The 21,490-nt window shown below is 28.9% G+C and overlaps 1 protein-coding gene across 3 annotated transcripts in view; it reads left to right on the forward strand.

The window, feature by feature from the left end:
• The window catches only part of LOC118184261 (protein phosphatase 1B-like), a 57,368-nt gene extending 38,351 nt beyond the window's left edge, over window positions 1–19,017 (forward strand). For 2 of the 3 annotated variants that reach the window (XM_085823350.1, XM_085823351.1), the window contains exons 5-6: window positions 6,208–6,262; window positions 17,677–19,017. In XM_085823350.1, the coding sequence (XP_085679476.1) occupies window positions 6,208–6,262; window positions 17,677–17,727 (106 nt within the window). In that variant the 3' untranslated portion in view covers window positions 17,728–19,017. Of the gene's footprint in view, window positions 1–6,207; window positions 6,263–14,023; window positions 14,080–17,676 lie in introns of all 3 variants that reach the window. The other variant, XM_035353911.2, reaches the window with a different exon arrangement.
• Window positions 19,018–21,490: the final 2,473 nt, after the last annotated feature.

Raw genomic sequence — 21,490 nt, forward strand, 5'->3', positions numbered from 1 at the left:
ATTTAAGTTGATGTGCTAAAAAATGTTGACGAGGAACAGTTTAACAAAATTTTCTTTCCATATGCTAAAAATAGATTTTCTTGATGATACTAATAGACCCAGAGATTACATTTAGGGCTATTGGAATTAAGAATAACCGATTTGTTATTCACATAAAACCAGGGCTTGTAAGACTGCAATGCTCGCAGAATTTAGGACCCACAGAGATAAGCGGTAAGATATCTAGCGCCGGCCCTCGATAAGGCTTAAGTATATGTGAGAATTTATCTATTCAGAACTCTGATAAGCCTTAAGCATGTGCAAGAAATAGACATAAGTATAATAAATAACTAAACTAATACAATTCAAGCTTAATTGTCACAGTGTGCAATAGAAGCAAGATAAAATTTAATGGAACAACTTGTCGTTAGTGACCAAGCTCATGATGCATAGCCAAATATGTATAGTGAAGGATAGCTAAATTTGATGATGATAGCCGCTAATTTTAAAGGTTTTCGGATATCGCAAAACAAAGGTGAAATTTTCCAATTAATGGATTTTGTAAAGAAATTAAGATGATATAAAAGAAGTTTTTCATTGTGATGACAATGCTTCTCAATATCAATCAATCAATGAATGGCGAAATCTGTAGTATGGTTCTAGATCCAGAAAATACCGCTATCAATAGTGAAGAAGTGACAGAGAAGTTACTGAAAACGAGAAAACTTCTCTTGACAAATTAGTCAGAATTCTCAACACGGCAGTTACAGGACTTCAACAGAGATTATGTCTGTCTACAGAATTAAAGAGAAAATATTATCATAAAAAACGAAGTAACTTAAACAACTTACATTGAAAGAAATGTTTAATAAGATAAACAAAAAATATTATGCCTCCTCCTTTTTTTTTTTTTTTTTTTTTTTTTTTAATTTTGATACCCTTTAGATCATAAGTACTTCATTATTTCATAAATCACGATTTCATATTTTTAATTTTATAATTTCTACATTCCATTTTATTAGATTTAAACTGTCGGTCTAATATCCGGGAAAATCCCAAATCCGGAGTCGCCAACGTTTTGATGAGTCCGGATTTCGAACTTTGTACCGTGCAGCATATTATTTGATCCAGAATGTTGCTTAGTGCTGTTATTACTGTTAATTTAGTAAGTTTGATTGAATTGTGCTAAATTATTAATTTAGTGCGAGTTTTGATTTATGAGCCAAGTTGCTAATTAATCAACCAGTCAAAAGAATATAGAGTATTCAGATTAAAATAAGGCAACTTGAAGTTAGCTAAAAACATTTCCTAGAAATAGCTTTATGCAGAACCAATTGAAAAGATTGAATCTTATGTGCAACATTTTACTTGCGGAACCAATGTGATGCTTCTAGCAGTATGCTGTACTAATTCAATCTATTAGAAGGTGGAACCCCTCTTAAGCAAGTGGGAGCATTAACAGATTTTTCTTGACATTTTACTTGCTTCATATGAAAGTAGTCAAAACATGTGCACCAGAAAATTTAATTTTCAGCATCTACTTTTTGACCTTGAATCAAGAAAAATATTCTCCCTCCCCCCCAGTTAGTGTTATTATTTGCACTGTAAAGGCAATTAAAAGATTCTGTGACTAAATTTAAGTGGAAAAATTCTGTATTCGAACTGTAGAGTCACAAATTGGGGGAGGGGAAAGTAAGAGTTCTTGTCTTCGAATGCGCCAGGAGTAAGCATTAATGCTGTCATATTAGTATGATTTTAATATGAGGAGAATCAAAGTTTTCTTCTAATCATACTTCTTTTTCTGCAAGGAAAGCTGTTGTGAAAGGCAGCATGAGTAAATGTGCCATCTACTATTGGCTCAGTTTTAAGGTCTATAGCAGGTGATAGAACTTGTAAAAATTTAATTTCAGTTTTACTCTCTTCATGTGCAAAGTATTCAATGCTGTCATCGAATGACATTGTTTCTCTTGAATATTCACCTTTGTTTAGTATAAAAAGTAATCTTTACTGTCCTTAGACTTATTATCTTAAAAAAAAATGTGAAAAAAAATTACATAGTTTAGTAATGGCGATTTTTCATTTGGATCATATGTTCATATTTAGGTAATTTAGTTATGAAAGGGTAAATGCTATAGAACATGGTCAATTGCTAAGTAAGAATTATTTAAAGCTGATGATCTGTTCTGGATATCCTACTTTGTTGCAGGATGTATTGAATTGTGATCGAGCATTTAATTTTATGTGCTTAAGTTTATTTTATTTTATAAATTATTTTTTCATTAAAGGTAAAGCAGGGGTTCTCAATCGATAAGAGGGAATTTCCTTGGTTCTGGGAGGGAATGCAGTAAGCATTTTATTTGCCTGTTAAGTATTTAGTTTATGAACATAAAAAAAAAAAAAAAAAAAAAAAAAAAAAAATCCAATTTTGGTATTTATCAACTTTTTTAATATTTTTTGTTTAATAACCTAAATTTAAATAAATGTATTTTTCATGTTTTGGAATGGAGGGGGAATGATTGTTTAGCAATGATGGAAAGGGTGCATGAAGTTAAAAAAAGAAAAAAAAAAAAAAAAAACTTCTGGATTAGAGCTTGAGTAGCAGCTTTGAGTAATATTATACTCCAAAAATCATAAACATAGATAACTCTACAATAAATAAATGCTTAATCTTTTCTGGCAATTGACAGTGATGAAAAGAAATTAGCTATATCTCTACATATAATGAAACAAAGAGTCAGTGTGTGTGTGTCTTTCGTTCGCGCTGTGTGTGTGTGTCTTTCGTAAACTAATAGACCCATGGCTACGAAATTTGGTACATAGGTGCATCTAGACAAGAGCTAGTGCACCTCGAAGTGATTTTTTTCGAAATTCAAATTAGAATTTTTTTTATTTTATGTTTTGTGACGAAATAGCGTCATTTTGAGACATAATGGGCTATAGGAAAGCGAGATTTTACTCTACACACTACATTTTCACATCATCATGAAATGTAGGCACTTAGCTATTTTACTAACTTAAAATAAATTTCGTGTTTCAATAAATCAATTAAATACGAATTTATTTTACAAAGTGAGCTTAACACGTTTTCAACGGGATTTTTTCTAAAAAGTTTATGTTTAAAAATGTACAGTTTATTTTTCTTTGATTTTTGGACACATTAAACTTTCATCCTTGCAACTGCTTATACAAAAAGAATTTTTGAAAAAGGATAATATTTTGCATTTTTAAAAATTTTTTTAAATGAAGCTTCCGAGTACACTTCTCACATATTTACAAATGTGATTTTGGCAACAATTTTCCTTTCTTATTGTTGTTGATAGATTTTTGATGAAATCGCATCATTTTTAATAGTTTCATTCTTTTAGAAATATGGGTTTGGCATTTCATCGTATTTCTTATGTCACTGTTTTTAAGAAATTGGCATATTTCATTGCCATTTTTTATATATATAATACATTTTTATTGATGTTTTTTATAAAGTTGTTCTGCAGAGTAAAATTCTGCGCAGAATTTTTTTGTTTTTTGAGTTTCTTTCATGTTATTTTTTTGCTTATTTCACTGTTTGTAAGATATTGAAAAGTTTTGCATGATTTTTTTTTCTTCAATGGAAAGATGGTTAATTTTTTTTATTAGGATAATTAATATTTGTATTAAGGGATATAGCTTATTTCATTGTAATTTTTGGTGTTACTTTGGTAGACTGTTGCACGGATTTTGGCAATTTTTTTTTTCTTCGACTAATACGACTTATGGTAAACTCATTGCTGGATAAGTTATTTATGGTAACCGATACTTTGTTGTCATTTTATTTAAGAAATAATGCGTTTTATTATGCATAAATTCCGTGTTTGAAATATTATTTATGGCTTCTAAATATTAAAAATCAATTAAATTTTGCATTTTTATTTGAAATAAAAATTTTGTTGTTTATAATATTTTATGTAATTTTATGTTGTAGATGATGTAATCAATGGCGTCACCTTACTTAAAACATAATTGATTTTATTAATATATATAAATTTAATCTAATGTTTTAAACATTATTTATGGCTGTTAAATATTAAAAATACAATTTAATTTTGCATTTGTTTTAAAAATGATTTTATTATGAATGATTATTTAAATAATTTTAATTCTCTGCGTAATGTAATCAGCTCCTTTATTGGTTACTGAATATTTGTGCATTACCGCATCATTTTAAAATTTTATTATTCATCTCTTCGAATTCCTCAGATTTCAAATAGAATGGATATGTCCGTTTCGAAGATGAATGTTGTTATTGGTAATTACCAAGAATTATTGGTATCAGAATAAAAAAAATTGCCCTTTGAGACCTTATTTTGGCCAACCTGGCTTTCCTAATAAAATATTTATTTAAATTGTTAATAGCGTCAGCGGAAATTTATTTTAAATTTTTCGAGAAAACCTCGCTAATTGCTTCTCCAATGAAGTGCGAGAGATGTGGATCACAAATGAAGATCTTTTTTTTTTTTTTTTTTTTTTTTTCCTTCTGGTATTTATCAATATACGACAGGTAAAATACTTTAAAAAAATGTAAGTACATAATTTTATTTTACTATATAATTGTATACTTCAACTTTTATTAAAAAATTAATATAATGTTTTCAAAAATTCCTGAGATATTTATTGCCACATATGTTTTAATGTTAAATAATTAAATCCTATAAAACTTATTTTAAAGTATTTAAGCAATATTTTAATTCTTTTAAATGTTGGTATGATGTTTTTAATTCGATATTCAATTTAAGCAATATTTTAATCCAATTAAATGTTGGCGCAATGTTTTTATAGCAGTGTTTTTATTCTATTATATGAAAGTAATAATTTAACCTTACTTTAGCATTTTATAATCTTAGTAAATGTATTTATTTACATTTGCCAGCCACCTTAAAAAACAATGTTTTCGACAAAAAATTAATTCATTATTTTTAACGATATTTATTTTTTTAAAGTTTCTAATACTTTACTGTATGTGTAAAATAGGTAAAAACGGCATTTTTCAAGATGGCTGATGACTATAAAAACCGCGCCAAAATTGCGCCAATGTAAATCGCCAAAAATCCGTGCAACCGTTTACCAAAGTAGCACCTAATTTTTTTCTCTTGAAAATATAACATAAAATATCATTAATTATACTTTGCTTTTCGGAATTTTTTTTTAATTATTCTTTTATGTTATTTATTGCTCATTTAACTGTTTTTAAGATAATGAAAAGTTTGGAGTGATTTGTTTTAGGAAACAAAGTTCTTAACCTCCTTTATACCATTTGAGTTCTTAAGATTTTGCAAAGGGAATTTGGTTAATTTATTTATTAGGATAATTAATTTTTGTATTAAGGGATATTGCTTATTTCATTGTAATTTTTTTATACGTAATAACCTTTTTTTACGAAGTTGTTCTGCAGAGTAAAATTTTATGCAGTTTTTAAATTTAACGTTTGCCTTCAGCCATTTTTCCGGTACATTTAAAAGCCAGACGAAGGCTGGCAGCTAAGCTGCTAGTATATAATAATAAAAAAAAAAGTTTGCTGAAGGTATTTCATCAGTTATTTACCTACTCAAAAGAAAATCAACTGTATATTTATTGTGCATTATGCTAGAACTTTCTGTTTAAGTAGTGACTGGAAAAGTAAGGTGTATATGTAAGTAAGTAATTAATATATTTTAGAAATTCAAAAAATATGATGTTGTTAAGTCAAATAGCCTTAAGAGATAAGACTGTTTTGCATATATTTGTTTCAGCTTGCTCTTGTTTTCTATCAGGTACTTTTTACAAGATGTTTTAAAACCAAAGACTCAGGTTTAATTTAATTTGTAAGCAGTATAATTACTTGTTATAAAGCACTAACATTATAAAACACTAATTTATTTATTTTAAATAAGCTCATGAGGATATTTTTCCAGGTAAATAACAAAATTTTTAAGAAATTTCTCCCCCCTTTTAAATTTATTTGTTTTGTAATGAATTCTGCTTTTGTTTTAATTTTTGTATAATTTGCATAATTTTTCTGTAGAAGTTGTTTGTTACGAATATAACAATACATTTTGTGTTAATCAGTTACGTAGTTTTTACATGTTAGATTTTTCATCAGAAATGTGCTTGAAAATTTTATTTTCCATATGGCATACTACTGATAAAACTAATATATTTATGATAACTATTGGTAAAGGGTGTTATATTTGTAATCTTGAAATATTTTTCTTTTAGGCATTCATTTTTGGAAGATGTATGTAATAAAATACGAAGCAATTCATCAGTAAAGGTGAGTGTAGCAATTATAATTTTATATTATGTATTTGTATAGTTTCTTGTGTTTCTTATAGCATTCAATAGGGGGGAACTACGCAGATATTTCATTAGATACCCTATTTTAATAGTAATTAGAAAAAGTTGGTGATCAGATAAATTTTTAGAAATGGTGGAAATGTCTAATATGGGAATTTTTTTGACTTCAAATATTTGCAGGAGATCTATACATTTATGTATCAGTACTTTCTCTTAGATTTACAAATGTATGAATTTGCTGTATATTATGATAAAAGGAGAAGGCTTGAAAGGAAGGAAATATCAGATTCTAATTTTCCCCCATTATATCTATTACAAAATTAATTTAAACCAGCTTAGCTGTTTAATAGTTTATTTATCTATAAAAAGTGTGAGTCTGGTTTGTTGAGCAAATAAAACTGCTAAATGTGTGTGAAATGCATGTTGGGTTCAGTTCCTGTATATAGAAATGGTCACGTTTCAACTAAAAAAATATTCTCTTATTTTAAAAAATAAACTTGGTCCTATTATATTCCCTGTCTAATAATGGTAGAATTGCTCAAAAAATTAAAGAAATGACAGCATTAAAAAGTATTATCTGGGTATTTTACTAATAGTGGGGCAGCCAGCACAGTGTACACAAACACAGCAGCAATAGCAACCTTGTATCAAAACATGTGCCATGCATTATGATTTATCATTTTCCAATCCAGACATGTTCCATGTGTGAGATTTTAACTCATTGCTGATTTTTTAATGAAGAAACCAAGGTAGATGTTACTATTTTTGTAGTTCCCAAATGGAGTCTGCCATTCATGAAAAAAATATTCATAGTAAAAAATATATTTTGTTGAAGATGAAGTTGCACTATCTGCTGCTACCTAGAGATTTATTTGGCAAAATTTGAGTGGCCACATTTACCTCCTTCCCTAAAACAAGTATTTTCTAGTACATTAAGAGATCAGCAGTTTTATGCCTTTTGTTCAAATTTAATTTTTTTCTAATATTTTTCTTAAATGTTCATGTATGGTTATATTTTTGAGCACGTAGAATGTATGATTAAATTTCCCATTATTATTTAAGGCTGTTTGCACCAGCATTTATATCTGGTAACAGCTTGTGCCCTTATTAATGGAAAAGTACTATTAGCTAAGTACTTATTAGTGCTGTTAGCTAAAACACATTATGTTAAGTGTGACTGCTGTGTTTCAAAGTGTTGTTATCCAGATTTTTAAAATATTTATATAATATAAATGGCAAAAGCCTCTTTCTATTTATAAGGAGCAATCTGCTATGAGATTTTGCTCTGTGCAGTTAGTCTCTCATATGACACATCAGTCACAGTAAATGAGAAATAGGTGTAGCATTTTCTCTTAATTAAATTCAAATTTATGTATATTTTCTGTGTGTCTATCAGTTAATCTTCATACCCAATTTTTTTAATTGTATTGGGAACATACCTGAAATTCAGGGTAGACTGTAATGGTCTGTGTTTTAATTCAGCCTATTCTTTATCTGCAGGTAAAATTTTGAGTCAGCCATTTAATTAACTGTTTAGCAAACTTCTGTGTAGCATTTCATTTATATATGTTATAAAGAATAAAAAGAATTTAGCAAGAAATTTAAATTTGTATTCTTAAAATTTACCTTCCAGTAATCTGAGAGGTAATGTTTTCAGTCCAAAAATCAGGGTTGCCACGCTACCTGGAAAACCGGGAAAAGTCAGGGAATTCGAAAATTGACCAAAATATTCAGGGAAAAGTCAGGGAATTTAAGTATTTTTGTCAAAATCTGGAAAAGTCAGGGAAGTTCATACAACGATCCCGCCAAAAAAAGCGATTTTTGCGCCGACGTCGGAAGAGGTAACTTTTTTGGCGAATTATGTATCACGTGAGTGTCATTCGGGTAGCTGGCACAGAGCCAATTTTCGCAGCTCCAATTTGATTGTCTTTTAGAAAGGCAAAGCAACTTTCCCGCAACTTTTGGTTTCCAGTATTCTCGAGAATCGCATGTGCAGTGCATGAACTAAAGAAAGTACCTGTTCTCGTATAAAACAAAATGGGTTTAATCCTAGTATACGGTACCATGGAGGTTAGAATCAAAGAATATGTATTGTAAAGAAGGAAAACCTCTCTGCAACAGACGTGGCTGTGGCTCCGTTCCATCATAGAGGGAAAACAGTTGTGCATGTCTGATATATCTGTCGCCAAAGCTCGAAACCGGTGTCGAAGTTCGAAGGTCACGTTATCAAGAGTTCATAAAATGAATATCGTTTAAAATTTCTTTAACCACTTGCGCTAAAAAGACGTGCCACGCACGTCAAGATGCTTTTGTCTCAAACCGCGAGCGACGTGAACACCACGTCGATAAGCATTTATCGCAAAAATGAAAATAACGTGGTGCACACGTCGCCTAACAACGAGATTGTTTATTTCTCGAGTTACAGCTCTGGATTGCACTCGCAGATGCGGAGCGGCGTAAATGAGACACTTTATCGCTTGTTATATTGTAGCGCACGGCACCGCAAACCGTGAAGTTTAGTCTTAGCGCAAGTGGTTAAACTCTAAAGGGAAAGAAAATATTTTTTGGCGCAAGTAAATTAATTCATGGATTAGTTATTTTCAGGGGAAAAAAAAAAAAAAAATACGAAAATCCGTTTTTAAAATTATTGCGAAAAATCCAAGAAGAAACGTCCTTTGATAAAACGTTTCTTCTTGGATTTTTAGCAATAATTTAAAAACGGATTTTCGTAGTTTTCTTTTTGTCAATATGCGTTTCTTCTTAACACGTGTTTCTCAATTTCCTGTATACATCGCGGAGAGGGAAATTCTGGCCGCCAGGTTCCGTCGCCAAATCCCTTGGCAAATTTTCCCTCCGCATTCTAGCGGCGTAATAGCATTTTACTTGTATGGAACCTTTTCTTCTTTACATAGACGTTGTTTGGTTAGAATAATAATGGGATTTGGCGACATCTTGATGCGCAGTAAACGGGTCATTTTGGTCTTGGCGACAATTTTCAAAATCGTGCCAAAGCCTTACCGTATACTAGAATTTTACCGCAAAATCTTTTTAAACCTTTTTTTTTTTTTTTTTTAATAAATACCTTGCCATTTTGCAGTAAAATAAAAAAATAGTAATCAGTCATCTAGGCTAGCCATGTAATATAACTATATTCGCTAAAATATCGTTGATTATTCTAATTCAATTTTTAAGTAATTATTTTTATGTTATTCATATAATTTAATGTTGCTTCTTCCCTCTAAATTTATTTATTATTAGTAAATAATATTTCCAAATTTCAGGAAATTTTCTCTGGCATAATCCTGAAATTAATTATAGCAGTATGATGACATACATCATGAAATTTAATGCACATATTTTTTCCGTTTGTATGCTGCGAAATAAATATAAAAATACTTCAATTTATTAAAATAGATTTCTTTCTTTCGTTTAGCTGCAGAATGTCTGCGAAAAAAAGCCTTATTTTATTCCAGATTGGAAAGATTCTAATTTCAATCTTCAGTGGAGAAAACAACAACTATTATAATTATATTTGTGTTTTCAAGTGTGCCTTTTAAGAACATACCTCACGCAAATTAAATTTACCTAAAATCTAACCTAACTATTTAGCATTGTATTGTGATTTATAAGGACCGGATTAGCCTCGTGTTGAACTGGTGATGATCATGAGTAATAATTAAATAAAACATACATTTGTTATCCAATATATATATCTTAAATTTTATTAAGTTTCTTAAGTGGAAAACTAAACAAAATTATCAAACAAAGTATACCAAGAATAATTAAGAATAAATGTCCTCTGGGATTTATTAAATAATTAAGTGAATTTGCTACACAATACAAGTAATACCATAATTAATTTACCTCTTAGCACAGCCAACGTACATTACGCGGATAGACTGGAATTTTCTTGAAACACACCTGGAAAACCTGGAAAAGTCAGGAAATTTCATTCTCCTGTTTGAGTGGCAACCCTGAAAAATTCAATATTGAGTTTTTTATGAATAAGCATGAATTAGGGTCCCCATAACTCATTTTTGCTATTTTTATGATGATGTCTGTCAGTATGTTTGTGATGATTTTTTTCATCTACAATAACTCTTATATGAAACTTCTAAAAGTTTCTATTTTCCATTGCATTTATATAGAGAGTTTATCAGATTTTGGATAAAATTGGACATCCAGAAGTGGTAGTTTACTTGAAGTCCATAACAGTTTTTTTTAATTAAAGACTATATTAAAATATAATCCCAAACTTTTCAATTGTAATATTTAAGACTTTTATAAGTAGGAACAACATTTTAGATTTTGGCTAAAGTTGATAGACCACAAGTGATACTTTATCGAGCTCTGAACGAACTTTCATAAAAAAGTATAGTGCGAGAAAATCCAAAACTTCTCAAATTTCGTATTTAAAACAGGTATGTGATTGAGAATGCATATTACATGTATAAGCATCAAATGTATTTTTGGAATTATGTTAGATTCAACGGAAATAAACTTATCATGAAGACGAGCTTTCAAGTTCAGTCATATCAATTTTCAAATAAAAGGAGTTATACCTGAAATGTATTACTTTTAAAGAAATAATATAAATAATATAGCACTTGTTAAAAAACATGGCAATAATTAACTGTCTGTTGAGATTCTAAAGAAAATGCTGATTTTTAAGATTTTGTAGTTGAATTGTATGTGGTGTAAGTGCAAAGAAAGTGATGTTTAATAAATAAAGCTAAAATGACAAGAAAAGGCTCAAAAAGAAATTATGGCAACACTTAACACTCTTTCAGGAATTCTGAAGATATGCTGCTTTTAAAAATTCTGTGATTGTTAAGAATCTGAAAACAGTGTATGACCACTGCATATGCAGTACAAAATATGAGACTGGGACTTCAGCAATTCCAGATTTTGGGAATTTTACTGATTTTAGATGATTAATTTAAATTTAGTAAGATTACATGTAGAAATTGTAAAATTAAAAATCTGAAATAATGAAGCATTTGTGACTGTAAGGGAATTGGAAAAAGGTGAGCGTTTATTTGTTTGCATCATTAAGAGCTTCTTTCACTGTAAGTTGTTTAAGTTGCTTCATTTTTTGTGCTAATACTTTCCCTTTAATGTTACTGGTAGACATAATTTCTTGTTCAGTTACAAAATGTTGTTGTTCAAGTCCTGTAATTACCGTGTTGAGAAAATTCCCACTAAATTGTTAGGTAATTTAAATATAACAAACAAATATAACAGGTATTTTGCAGAATGCTGTTATTTCTTTTAGGAATATTTTACAAAATAGGTTAGAAATATCATCTATGTTCTTTTATATGCAACTGTTTGTAGTTTTTATGGAAATTCCTTAAAAAGTGCAAGCTATGGAAAATTCCAAAAACAGGGAATTTTACTGAAAGCAGAGCAAGGGAAGTTGTTTGCAAAACATAACCAACTTATTCATCTGATGATTGGTGAAATGCTTGTAATGTCATGTCAACATGTTTACTTCATCTTGTTGATTTTGAAGAGTAGTCAGCTGTAGATCATCAGCAAATTCTGACCTATATTTGCAATCAAGCGTCCTGTAGTGAAGGATTTGATTATCCTGCATCCTGTTCGGCTATATTATAGCAAGAAAGTGTAGCACATTATCACTCACTGCTTTTTGTGTTAAAATTTATATTCATTATTATACATGTATAGAGAGGTGGATTTTAGAAAAAACAAGCAAAAAGTGTTTTTGTATAAAATATCACATTGTATAAATGTCATTATAAATCAACTATGATCAGGGAAGATTCCACTTAAATGAGGCAAAATCCTGTTGTTTAGCAAAAGAATACTTCCATTAAAAAATATATTGCCACCAGTTTCAGTGATCTTATTTTTTAAAGTAAACAATGAAATATGCACTGTTTACATAAAATTCATATATTATGGGAGGATTAGGATTTTTGGTTTTGGGGTTTGCAAGTTTTAGTTTCTGTGAATACGTAATAAAGGTGTGATGACAGAATTATCTGATGACATGGGAACTTTTTCCTCTTTTGATAGTAAAATCTATCTTTTCGGCAGAGAGCAAACTCTCAGGTGACTCTCCTCACTCCGCAGCACGTAATTAACACCTCTTTTGGGTGATTCTAAGTGTTTTGGCAGAGTGCCAGCTAAGATTGTGTTGCACGTGTAAACGATAGCAGCAAAGATTTTTCTGTTGTGCATAGTATAAGAGGTAACTCTAATTGTTATGTACTTTCTCAAAGGCATGAAGAAATTAGTGTTATAAAAATGAAAGAAATATCAGATATCTTTATGGTCAATGAAATGGATGTTATAAAGCTAAATGCTGTTTTGTTCCATTATTAATTGAATACAGCCTTCCTGTTTCAGTTTCTGACCATTGAAAACAGCTTTTAAATGCAATCTGCCAAATTTTAACTTTGCAAAAAAAATACCTCATTCAAATGCAACCTGCGAAATAATTTTTTCTCAGACTGCGTTTTAGCAAAATTTGGTGCAAAATTTCTTGAAGGCATTCTCATTGAAAAAGCAAATCTATAGGCATGAAGAACTATGTTATAGAAAAAAATTATCTAAGTGGGAAGTTAGCATTTTTGCTGCCAGCTATGTCAGGTTGTGTTTATGGTTAATCCCCTGATATAGAAGTAGATTGCACCCAAATACCAACTTACATATTATAAGAGGTAATAAATAGCCTGAATTTATAGCCTGAAGGCTGTGTTGCTGATTGTTTCAGCCTGCTTGTCGTAGTCTTTCGACAATGGTAATGTGACTTTGAAGCTATCCTGAGTAATACTGGCTAAATAAATTTGTGTCTCATTCTTCATAAAGGGTTGTTGTTAATCACTCCAAATCCACGTACCCATACAGAAACACAGCAATAGTATGACAAATTACTACTATTATTTCAGAATGTTATTTGTGTATCTTTGCACAATGCTAAATTTTCTTTTAATTTGAAACTAATTTTTAACGTTTACTCTGTGCCAATACCAGCAATCATACTCAAAACGTAATGGCACTTCAACTGGAGAATAAACAATGAGGTGTTGCTTTTCCCGCACCAGCTCGTGGCTTACAATTGAGGCGTTGCTCCGCAACCAGCATGTGATCGACAGCAAATATGTTAAGCTTGAGAAGCATGCTGCTTATAAATCATTACATTTGTAATTTATAAATGAAATTTAAATACTTTCATTGTTAATTGTATGTTTTTTTTTTTTTTTTTTTTTTTTTTAATTTTCGTTTAGATATTAGAATCCAAAAACTCCATAAAGATATTTCTTCTACAGTTATCTGCAACTTAAAATATTTACTTCAGTAATACATTAACAGATTTTCTAATATTGCTACTTGACTAATAAGATGAAAATTAAATATGCATTTAAAGCATACATTCATTACATGCACAGTTTCAAAGTTGTAAAAATGTTTTCATGTTGATTGCTGACACGTTTTGCTGTAGATTGTATTCATAATATACTTTGTAGTAATTTAAGGGCAAATCAAATTTGATGTAGATTTTTCTGCCTGTTATATTGTACATGTTTTTTTATATTTATTTATTATTAATCTATGAATACTATTTTTTTTATATCCGTTTAATGTTTCTTAACTGAAATTTAAATTAAGCTGAAGTTATGATTTAGTATATACTTTTCATTAACTTTTTATTTAATTAATTATAAATTTGAAAAGTGCTGAATAAAAATTGGATTTTTTTTTTTCAAAGGGTGAAACTATTTAAGATTGATGTGCTTTGCATTGCCTGTAAACAGAATTTGTAAGGTATGCAATATATTTTTTTTTTATTTCGCAGAATGTTCTGCATTTGGCTTTTATCCATTTAGTAATTATTTTAACATTGTTGAAGTTTGTAATGTCATTAGTCAGAGTAAATAAAAATGCATATATTTTAGAGATTAATAAATTTTCTTAACACATGTAGATATAACTTTTATTGTCTGAAATGGAACAAATACTTTTTTCATTTAATAAATTCTTCATATGCAGTCAAATACCGAAAATCCGCATTGCCTCTCAAAATATAAACATTCGGTGTATAGGTTCTGGAAACCGCAACATTGAGTACGAAATATTGAAGAAAAAATACTTACCAAATATTTACGGTAACACAAAAAGTGCAAATTCTGCAAAAGATGGCGGCAGGTGCTACTCCTCAATTTGTAGCAGAATGGTATGGAATTGCAACATGATTGTGTATTATATACAGAAAAATAAAGAAAAGCTGTTGAAATTTTACAGCAACAGTGATTCTAACACCAGAATCCGAAACCGGAAATCTTTGCATGAGGCGAAATTGGCAAACCTCGGTACTGTGTACATATAACACAATGAATAATATAATCAATTTATATATATAATAATAATTTAATGCATATAATTATGTAATGAAATGTATCTAATACGCCTTATTTATTTTGCACTTTTAGTCCGAATATTATGCTTTATCTTTTCTGTCCTGAAATCCACACAATCCTAAAATCTGCACAACCTCTGGTCCCTAGTTTTGCAGATTTCTGTACTTTTACTGTACTTGTTTTTTTAAAAAAGAAAGGATATAGTTTGTATGGAAAGTTGCTTTCCTTTGATGATATATACTTAAGAGGATTATTTTTTTAAATGTTAGATATTTTATTCAGGTTCTGTTACAGTATATCTCTTCATTTTCCTTATTATAATCAATTAATAAGCAGAATATGTTCTAGAATTGTATGTAATTTACTAGCTCATGAGTTTGTAGCATCTAATATGTGAAGAATTGTTTTTCAGTTATGCGAAAAAAAGAAAGGACATTTTAGAAAATTGAAATGAAATAGCAAACAACCTAATATTAACGTGTAAAACAAGGGAAAAGAAATATTTTTAAATGTATAATTAATATATATATACATATAGAAAGGCTGTTTTGTTAAATTCAGTATATTGAATGATGCTGCAATACCAGTATTTAACATTTATAGTAATTCACATTCATTATCAGGATTTTTTTTGGGGGGAGACAGCATTTAGTTGGTTGTTGATGATTTAACTACCACTTATTAAAGAAAAATTTTTAATGTTGCCTCTTGATTGCATCTCAAATACTTATTATATAATCAGGTATTATACAAAACTATTATTTTCTACTGAAGTATGTAACATAGGATGTCAGAAATATCTTTTATAATTGTAATAATGTGAAGAGTTGTTTTTCACTTATGCGAAAAAAAAGAAGAGGCATTTTAGAAAACTGAAATGAAATAACAAACAACCTAATATTAATGTGTAAAACAAGGAAAAAGAAATATTTTAAATGTATAATTAATATATATATATACACACAGAAAGGCTGTCTTGTTAAATTCAGTATATTGAATGATGCTGCAATACCAGTATTTAACAGTTATAGTAATTCACATTCATTATCAGGATTTTTTTTGGGGGGGGGGGAGACAGCATTTAGTTGGTTGTTGATGATTTAACTGCCACTTATTAAAGAAAAATTTTTAATGTTGCCTCTTGATTGCATCTCAAACACTTTTAGGTATTATACAAAACTATTATTTTCTACTGAAGTATGTAACATAGGATGTCAGAAATATCTTTTATAATTGTAATAATGGTGCACATGTATATATATATATATATATATATATATATATATATATAATAAAAACAGTTACGGATAAATTATGTATATTATGAATTAAAGGTATCATGAAAAATTCAAAAATTGCTTTCAAACTCTTCGGCATGTTTAAGTGGCAGCATCTGTGAAAACTCGATGGTGGTTTCTATACTGCTTGATGGTTCAGTCATATCTTCATGGATGTTCAGGAATCAGGTCTTTATGGTCTCCTTATTCCTGGATATTCTTGTATTTAATTTTCAAACCTTTATTATTATGCATTGTGATATTTTTGTACGTTAAAGAGGAAAGTTATTTGTAAACAATAAAAATCTCTCTTTGATTATGCTAATTTCATCAGGCTTTATCATAAAAATTAAGGGAAAAGAGGGATTACTACGGAAATAAAATATATATTGATTATTATTATTCACAGGCTAATTTTGTAGAATTACAGAATTTCTTAAACTGTCGATTTAAAATTGGCATTACTTTTTTTAAATGCATATTTTGAGAGACAGTATGGTGTATGGTTTTTAAACTGAATGTAATATTCTTTGTATGCTTTTCATAGCATGCAGTTGCATATGCAGTGTGACCTATAGAAAAAGTTCAGAAAAGGGGAACAAATATATTAGCATGTTAGAAATGAGGTTTTTAAGCCTTCTTCAAAAGTGAGAATTGGAGTTAAAAATTAATGAGTATAATTGATAATTGATTAGTGACTCAGTATCTTAGTGAAAAGAGGAATTTAATTTCCCATCCTTCTTTCTTTAATGCTCTTTACCTTTTTAATATGCCTCGCAGAAAGAAATCAGGGAGTGAAAATCAAAAGACCTTGGTGGTCAAATTCTTTTTTCAAGATGTTATGTTTTATCAGGGAAATTGCTTAAATTTTTTATGGAAAGTCAGGGAAATTAAAAAATTGAATTTACTTGGGAATTGTGTTTTATCCGTAAGCCATGTTTTCTGCAGAATATTAGGATTTCTTGCGATGAAATCTTGAAACTACCTTTTTGTTTCATTACTGAGTTTCAGCCTTAATGAAAGAAGTTTGTCAATATGGTCAGCCTTTTGGCATCTGCTTTTAGATTTTCCCAGTTCATGTGCCAGTTTCTGCCAGAATCTCTTCAGAAGGACCAATAGTCACTTTGTTGCATCTTTACTAGTTCCTGGTTCACCTTCAAATGACCACTGTTGTGCACATTCATCAATGTATAATTGTTTCTATTTGCCTTAGAAGATACTGAATTTAGAACTTTTCTGCCTTTCTGACAGCACCAAGCCAAAAATTGGTTCTGGCATACCTTAATAGACATATGCATTATAGAACATGAAAATACAGCATCCTATTTGTACTGTGTGGCCTAAATTACCTAATGTCAGATTGACCTTGGCCACTTGCTAATCGCCTCATGTCTGCTAGCAGATAGTTAATCTTTTTATTCTGCAAAGGCACTTATGACCGATATGAACAATAATCTTGCTGCTTTTATGGCCTTGTTTCCTCTCTTCCATTCATTTCCAAAGCTGTGTGGAAAGCTTTTAAGTGCCAGTTGTGAGTTAGGTGTACTGTACTTTGCAGTAGTATAGACGATTGTTAATTTCTTGTTCCCATGCAGATGAGTACAGCATTATGAAACCACGATTATCATTAATAATGAAAAGTTATTGCAGAAGTCAGAAATTTGCCTTTCAATTTTTTTTAATGATTTTAAACTGTTGTTTTTAATTTATAACTTTTCTTTCACCAGGAAGAAGATCAAACATCTGTGCGAGGTATAGCAGCTGTATCACAAAATTAGAACTCAATATAACTGCATGGTGTGAAAGGCAATATTTCATTTTGTAGCCCGTGGAATGAACAACTAATTGCTACCTGATGTAATTGCAGTAATAAGTTTTCTAATACCTAATACATTATGCAATTATTTAAATTTTTGATGCAGTCAGTAAAAGTTTTCTCCTTTATTAAATGTGAAGTATATATTTGTTTTTGGAAGTTGCATCTCTTTGTCCATGAAATGGAAAATTGTTCTCATTCTTTTTATTTTTTACAACAATAAATAATTTTGAAAAAAAAATGTGATAGTCAAAATAATGTGAAATGTTTTTATGATAGATATTGCAAATAAAATTTTTAAATTGGTTATTTATACTAAAAATATTGTCTACTTAATTTGTATTAGAATTTTTGTATCAGGTATTAGATGGAAGATTGAGAATTATTAAAGGATTTTTATACTTGTGAATTCAAACAAAGCATTTTTTTGTCAGTGAAATTGACAACATTATTGTACACATAAACAATTCATGTGTGCTGCACTTAAAAAAAAATTCACAAATATCTCTTTTGTGATAATAAATAAAACAAGTCTTTTAATTGCTTTGTATTCATCTTTTTTAAAACATGAAATGATTTTAAGTTATGAGAATTTGAATTTTATTGCAAGGTTTAAAATTTTATTCTTTTATTTAGTGAAATAAATTTTACTGTTTATTACTATTGAGCAGTCTGACATCATGCATTTTTATATAGTTTGCTGTGAAAATAAATGTGTTCATGGAGCATTAGTTATAAAAGAAATCTGTGCCACAAAGCTCCTTATATTTTATGTTTCTGTTGGAACTTTGTTTTCTCTTTTTGCTCTATTTACTGTATTCTGTTTTCTTTTTGTGCACTTTAAAATGTTCAGTGTTTTATTCGAAATTCAAAAGCCGGTTATTCGAAGAAAATATTTACGTTTCTGTGACAAATGATTTTCTTCTATATATTTTGGTTTATTACCCTTTAATCATTCTGCACTCCCCCCCCAAGGCTTTTTATGAGCCTCATAGAAGTCTAGCTGAATAAATGTACTTTAAAAGATTTGATTTGTAATCTCTCTGGATATGTGTGAACTTGTATAGAAATTTACTTATCATATTTTTCTCTGATCGTTGGTTTTGAAATTTTGCATTACAGTCATGTGAATCAAGGCTATAAAATCTGAATGACAATGACGTAGAAGAAAAGTAAATATTTTCGTGTTGTAATATTTTTAGAAAAATGTATATGCTTGATTATGAAGCAAAAAATAAAAACCTTGTGACAATTCTAGTTTTCTTTTTCTGATTAAATCATTTTTTTAATCTTAATAGTTTATTTATTTTTTTAACTTCTGTGATGGTTATAATCTTTTTTTTTTTTTTTTTTTTTTAAATAGAGCAGTAGAGCCTTTTTTCCCTCACCCATTTCGATGAATTTTTTGTTTCTTGTTGTAGCCATATCGATAGATATGTGATGATAATTTGTTTGATTCTAATTAGTTAAAAATATCCATTGTCATTTAAATGAATGTGAAATGTGTGTTTTTGTATTCTCTAAAGAATGATGTTGAAAATTCTTAATTTTAAGAAGAAAAAAACCAAGAATCAAAACAGAAAATAATAAGCTATTTAAAAATTTATTTGAGTATAATTTGTATGATATTTTATGTAAGATTTTGAAGATATATTGATGCTGTTAACTATAAAATATGAAGTATAAAATTTACATTTTCATTCGATATTTGACTAATAATTTGAGCTTGTCATGATATTAACTGTTTTAATTTATTTACTCTGCTAAATTACGTAGCATTTTTTAAAACTTGGTATTTGTCCCTTAGTCGTACCAATATTTTTATTATTTTACTCTTTTAAAAGAGTTCGCTTAGAATTTCAAACAGCCTTTTCAATATTTTCTCTTAGTTGAGACCAGTCTTTACTATTATTTCCTGTATTATATTAGACGGTTCTCAGACAAAAGCCTACTGGACAAAAGCCCACTATGATAATTGCCCATGCGACAAATACCCACAGCGATGAAAGCCCACACTGATAAAAGCCCACGTTAATAAAAGCGCACATAGATATAAGCCCACGCTGATAAAAGCACACATAATCAAAAGGGACTTATGCTTTTTTAATTATTTTTATGTATTTATAATTTTAATTATAATAAATGGAGTATTCAGATCTGAATTTTAATGTCTCAAATATGTCTGTTTGTATATTCTATTACTACTTTATTTGTTTAATTTATTAGGTTGAAAGCAAACTTTCTACTCTCTGATTAAGTGATTAGCTATAATGTTTCGATGATAAATCTGAAATTGCATTTTATTATTTATTTACTTATTTAACTTTGGTATGTGTATGTGAAAATGAAAAATATTTTGGAGTTTCTCACATGCTATGTTTTAAGGTAATATGGCTGAGATTAAATATAATTATGTTTCATTATTAAAACTATTAACTTTTTAATTAAAAACACTTGAATTTTTTTTATTTCTTTTTAGTTTTTCCTTTAGTTCCTTTTTAGTTTAGGAATATTAAAACAGTTAAGCACAATGAAACTTGACTAAGGGATATTTTATTCTTTACTTTAGACTGAGCTTATTATCAAAGTTTAAACATATTTCTCATTGAAAGCTCTTTTGAATGTAACAATTATTCAGTTCACGGTTTTAAAGGATTTTGGTTGTAGATATGGTGGTCTTAGAAATGTGATATTCGCTGTCAATTTTTGTTTATGTTCACAAAAAATGCACGTCTCTTCAAAAGGCAACCTCTTAGAAATGTCGTCAATAGATATAATTCACTAGAATTATTTTCTAATGGATAATGGAATTAATTTAAAATGTAATGTCAATTAGAAAACAGCTTTTTACAATAGGGAGATTTAAAAGCACTGTAATTTTTCTTTCACAATCAGCTGTTATATAAGATTAGCTGCTTTCTGTATAATTTCCATGTTATATAACTGATATCCATGTGTCTTGAACAAATATACAGCAAATGCCAGACAAATTATTAAAAAATTTCAATTTGAAACATTAATACTAATTTTCTATTACTATATATAATGCTATGAATGAATGATGAATTTATATAATATGGATACATAGAATCTAAAAACGATGAACTTTGGATATGATGACTATAAATATAAATTTATGCAGTGACAAAATTTTATTAGATGTTATTATATGCATTGTTCTCTGCCCTCTTCACAATCTCTAATAAAATGCTATGTATTTATTACTATAGTTTGAGGTGATTAAACTTAAATTTGTACCCATGTTGACTTATAAGAGTTGTTCCATCCCCCCAAAAAATAAATAAATAAAATGAAAATTTAAAAAAAAACTATTCCAAATTGCAAAAATTAGTTGAAAGATTAAAAGGTTACATTTGGAATTCATTTTCTGACATGGTGTCCCCTGACAGTTTTAATTTATTCAGAAATCTAAAAGAAAATATCTCTAGAAAATCGCCAAATTATAATTGTTACATTCAAAACAGCTTTCAATGAGAAATATGTTTAAACTTTGTGTGTAAAGTAAAGAATAAAATATCTCTTAGCCAAGTTTTCATTGTGCTTAACTGTTTTAATATTCCTAAACTAAAAAGGAACTAAAGGAAAAAGCTAAAAAGAAATAAAATAAAATTCAAGTGTTTTTAATTAAAAAGTTAATAGTTTTAATAATAAAGCATAATTATATTTAATCTCGGCCATATTACCTTGAAAATAGCATGTGAGAA

This window comes from Stegodyphus dumicola, chromosome 9 (assembly GCF_044657685.1).
Source record: "Stegodyphus dumicola isolate Sdum_Otavi_A_Nest chromosome 9, ASM4465768v1".
NCBI classification, from domain to species: Eukaryota; Metazoa; Arthropoda; class Arachnida; order Araneae; family Eresidae; genus Stegodyphus; species Stegodyphus dumicola.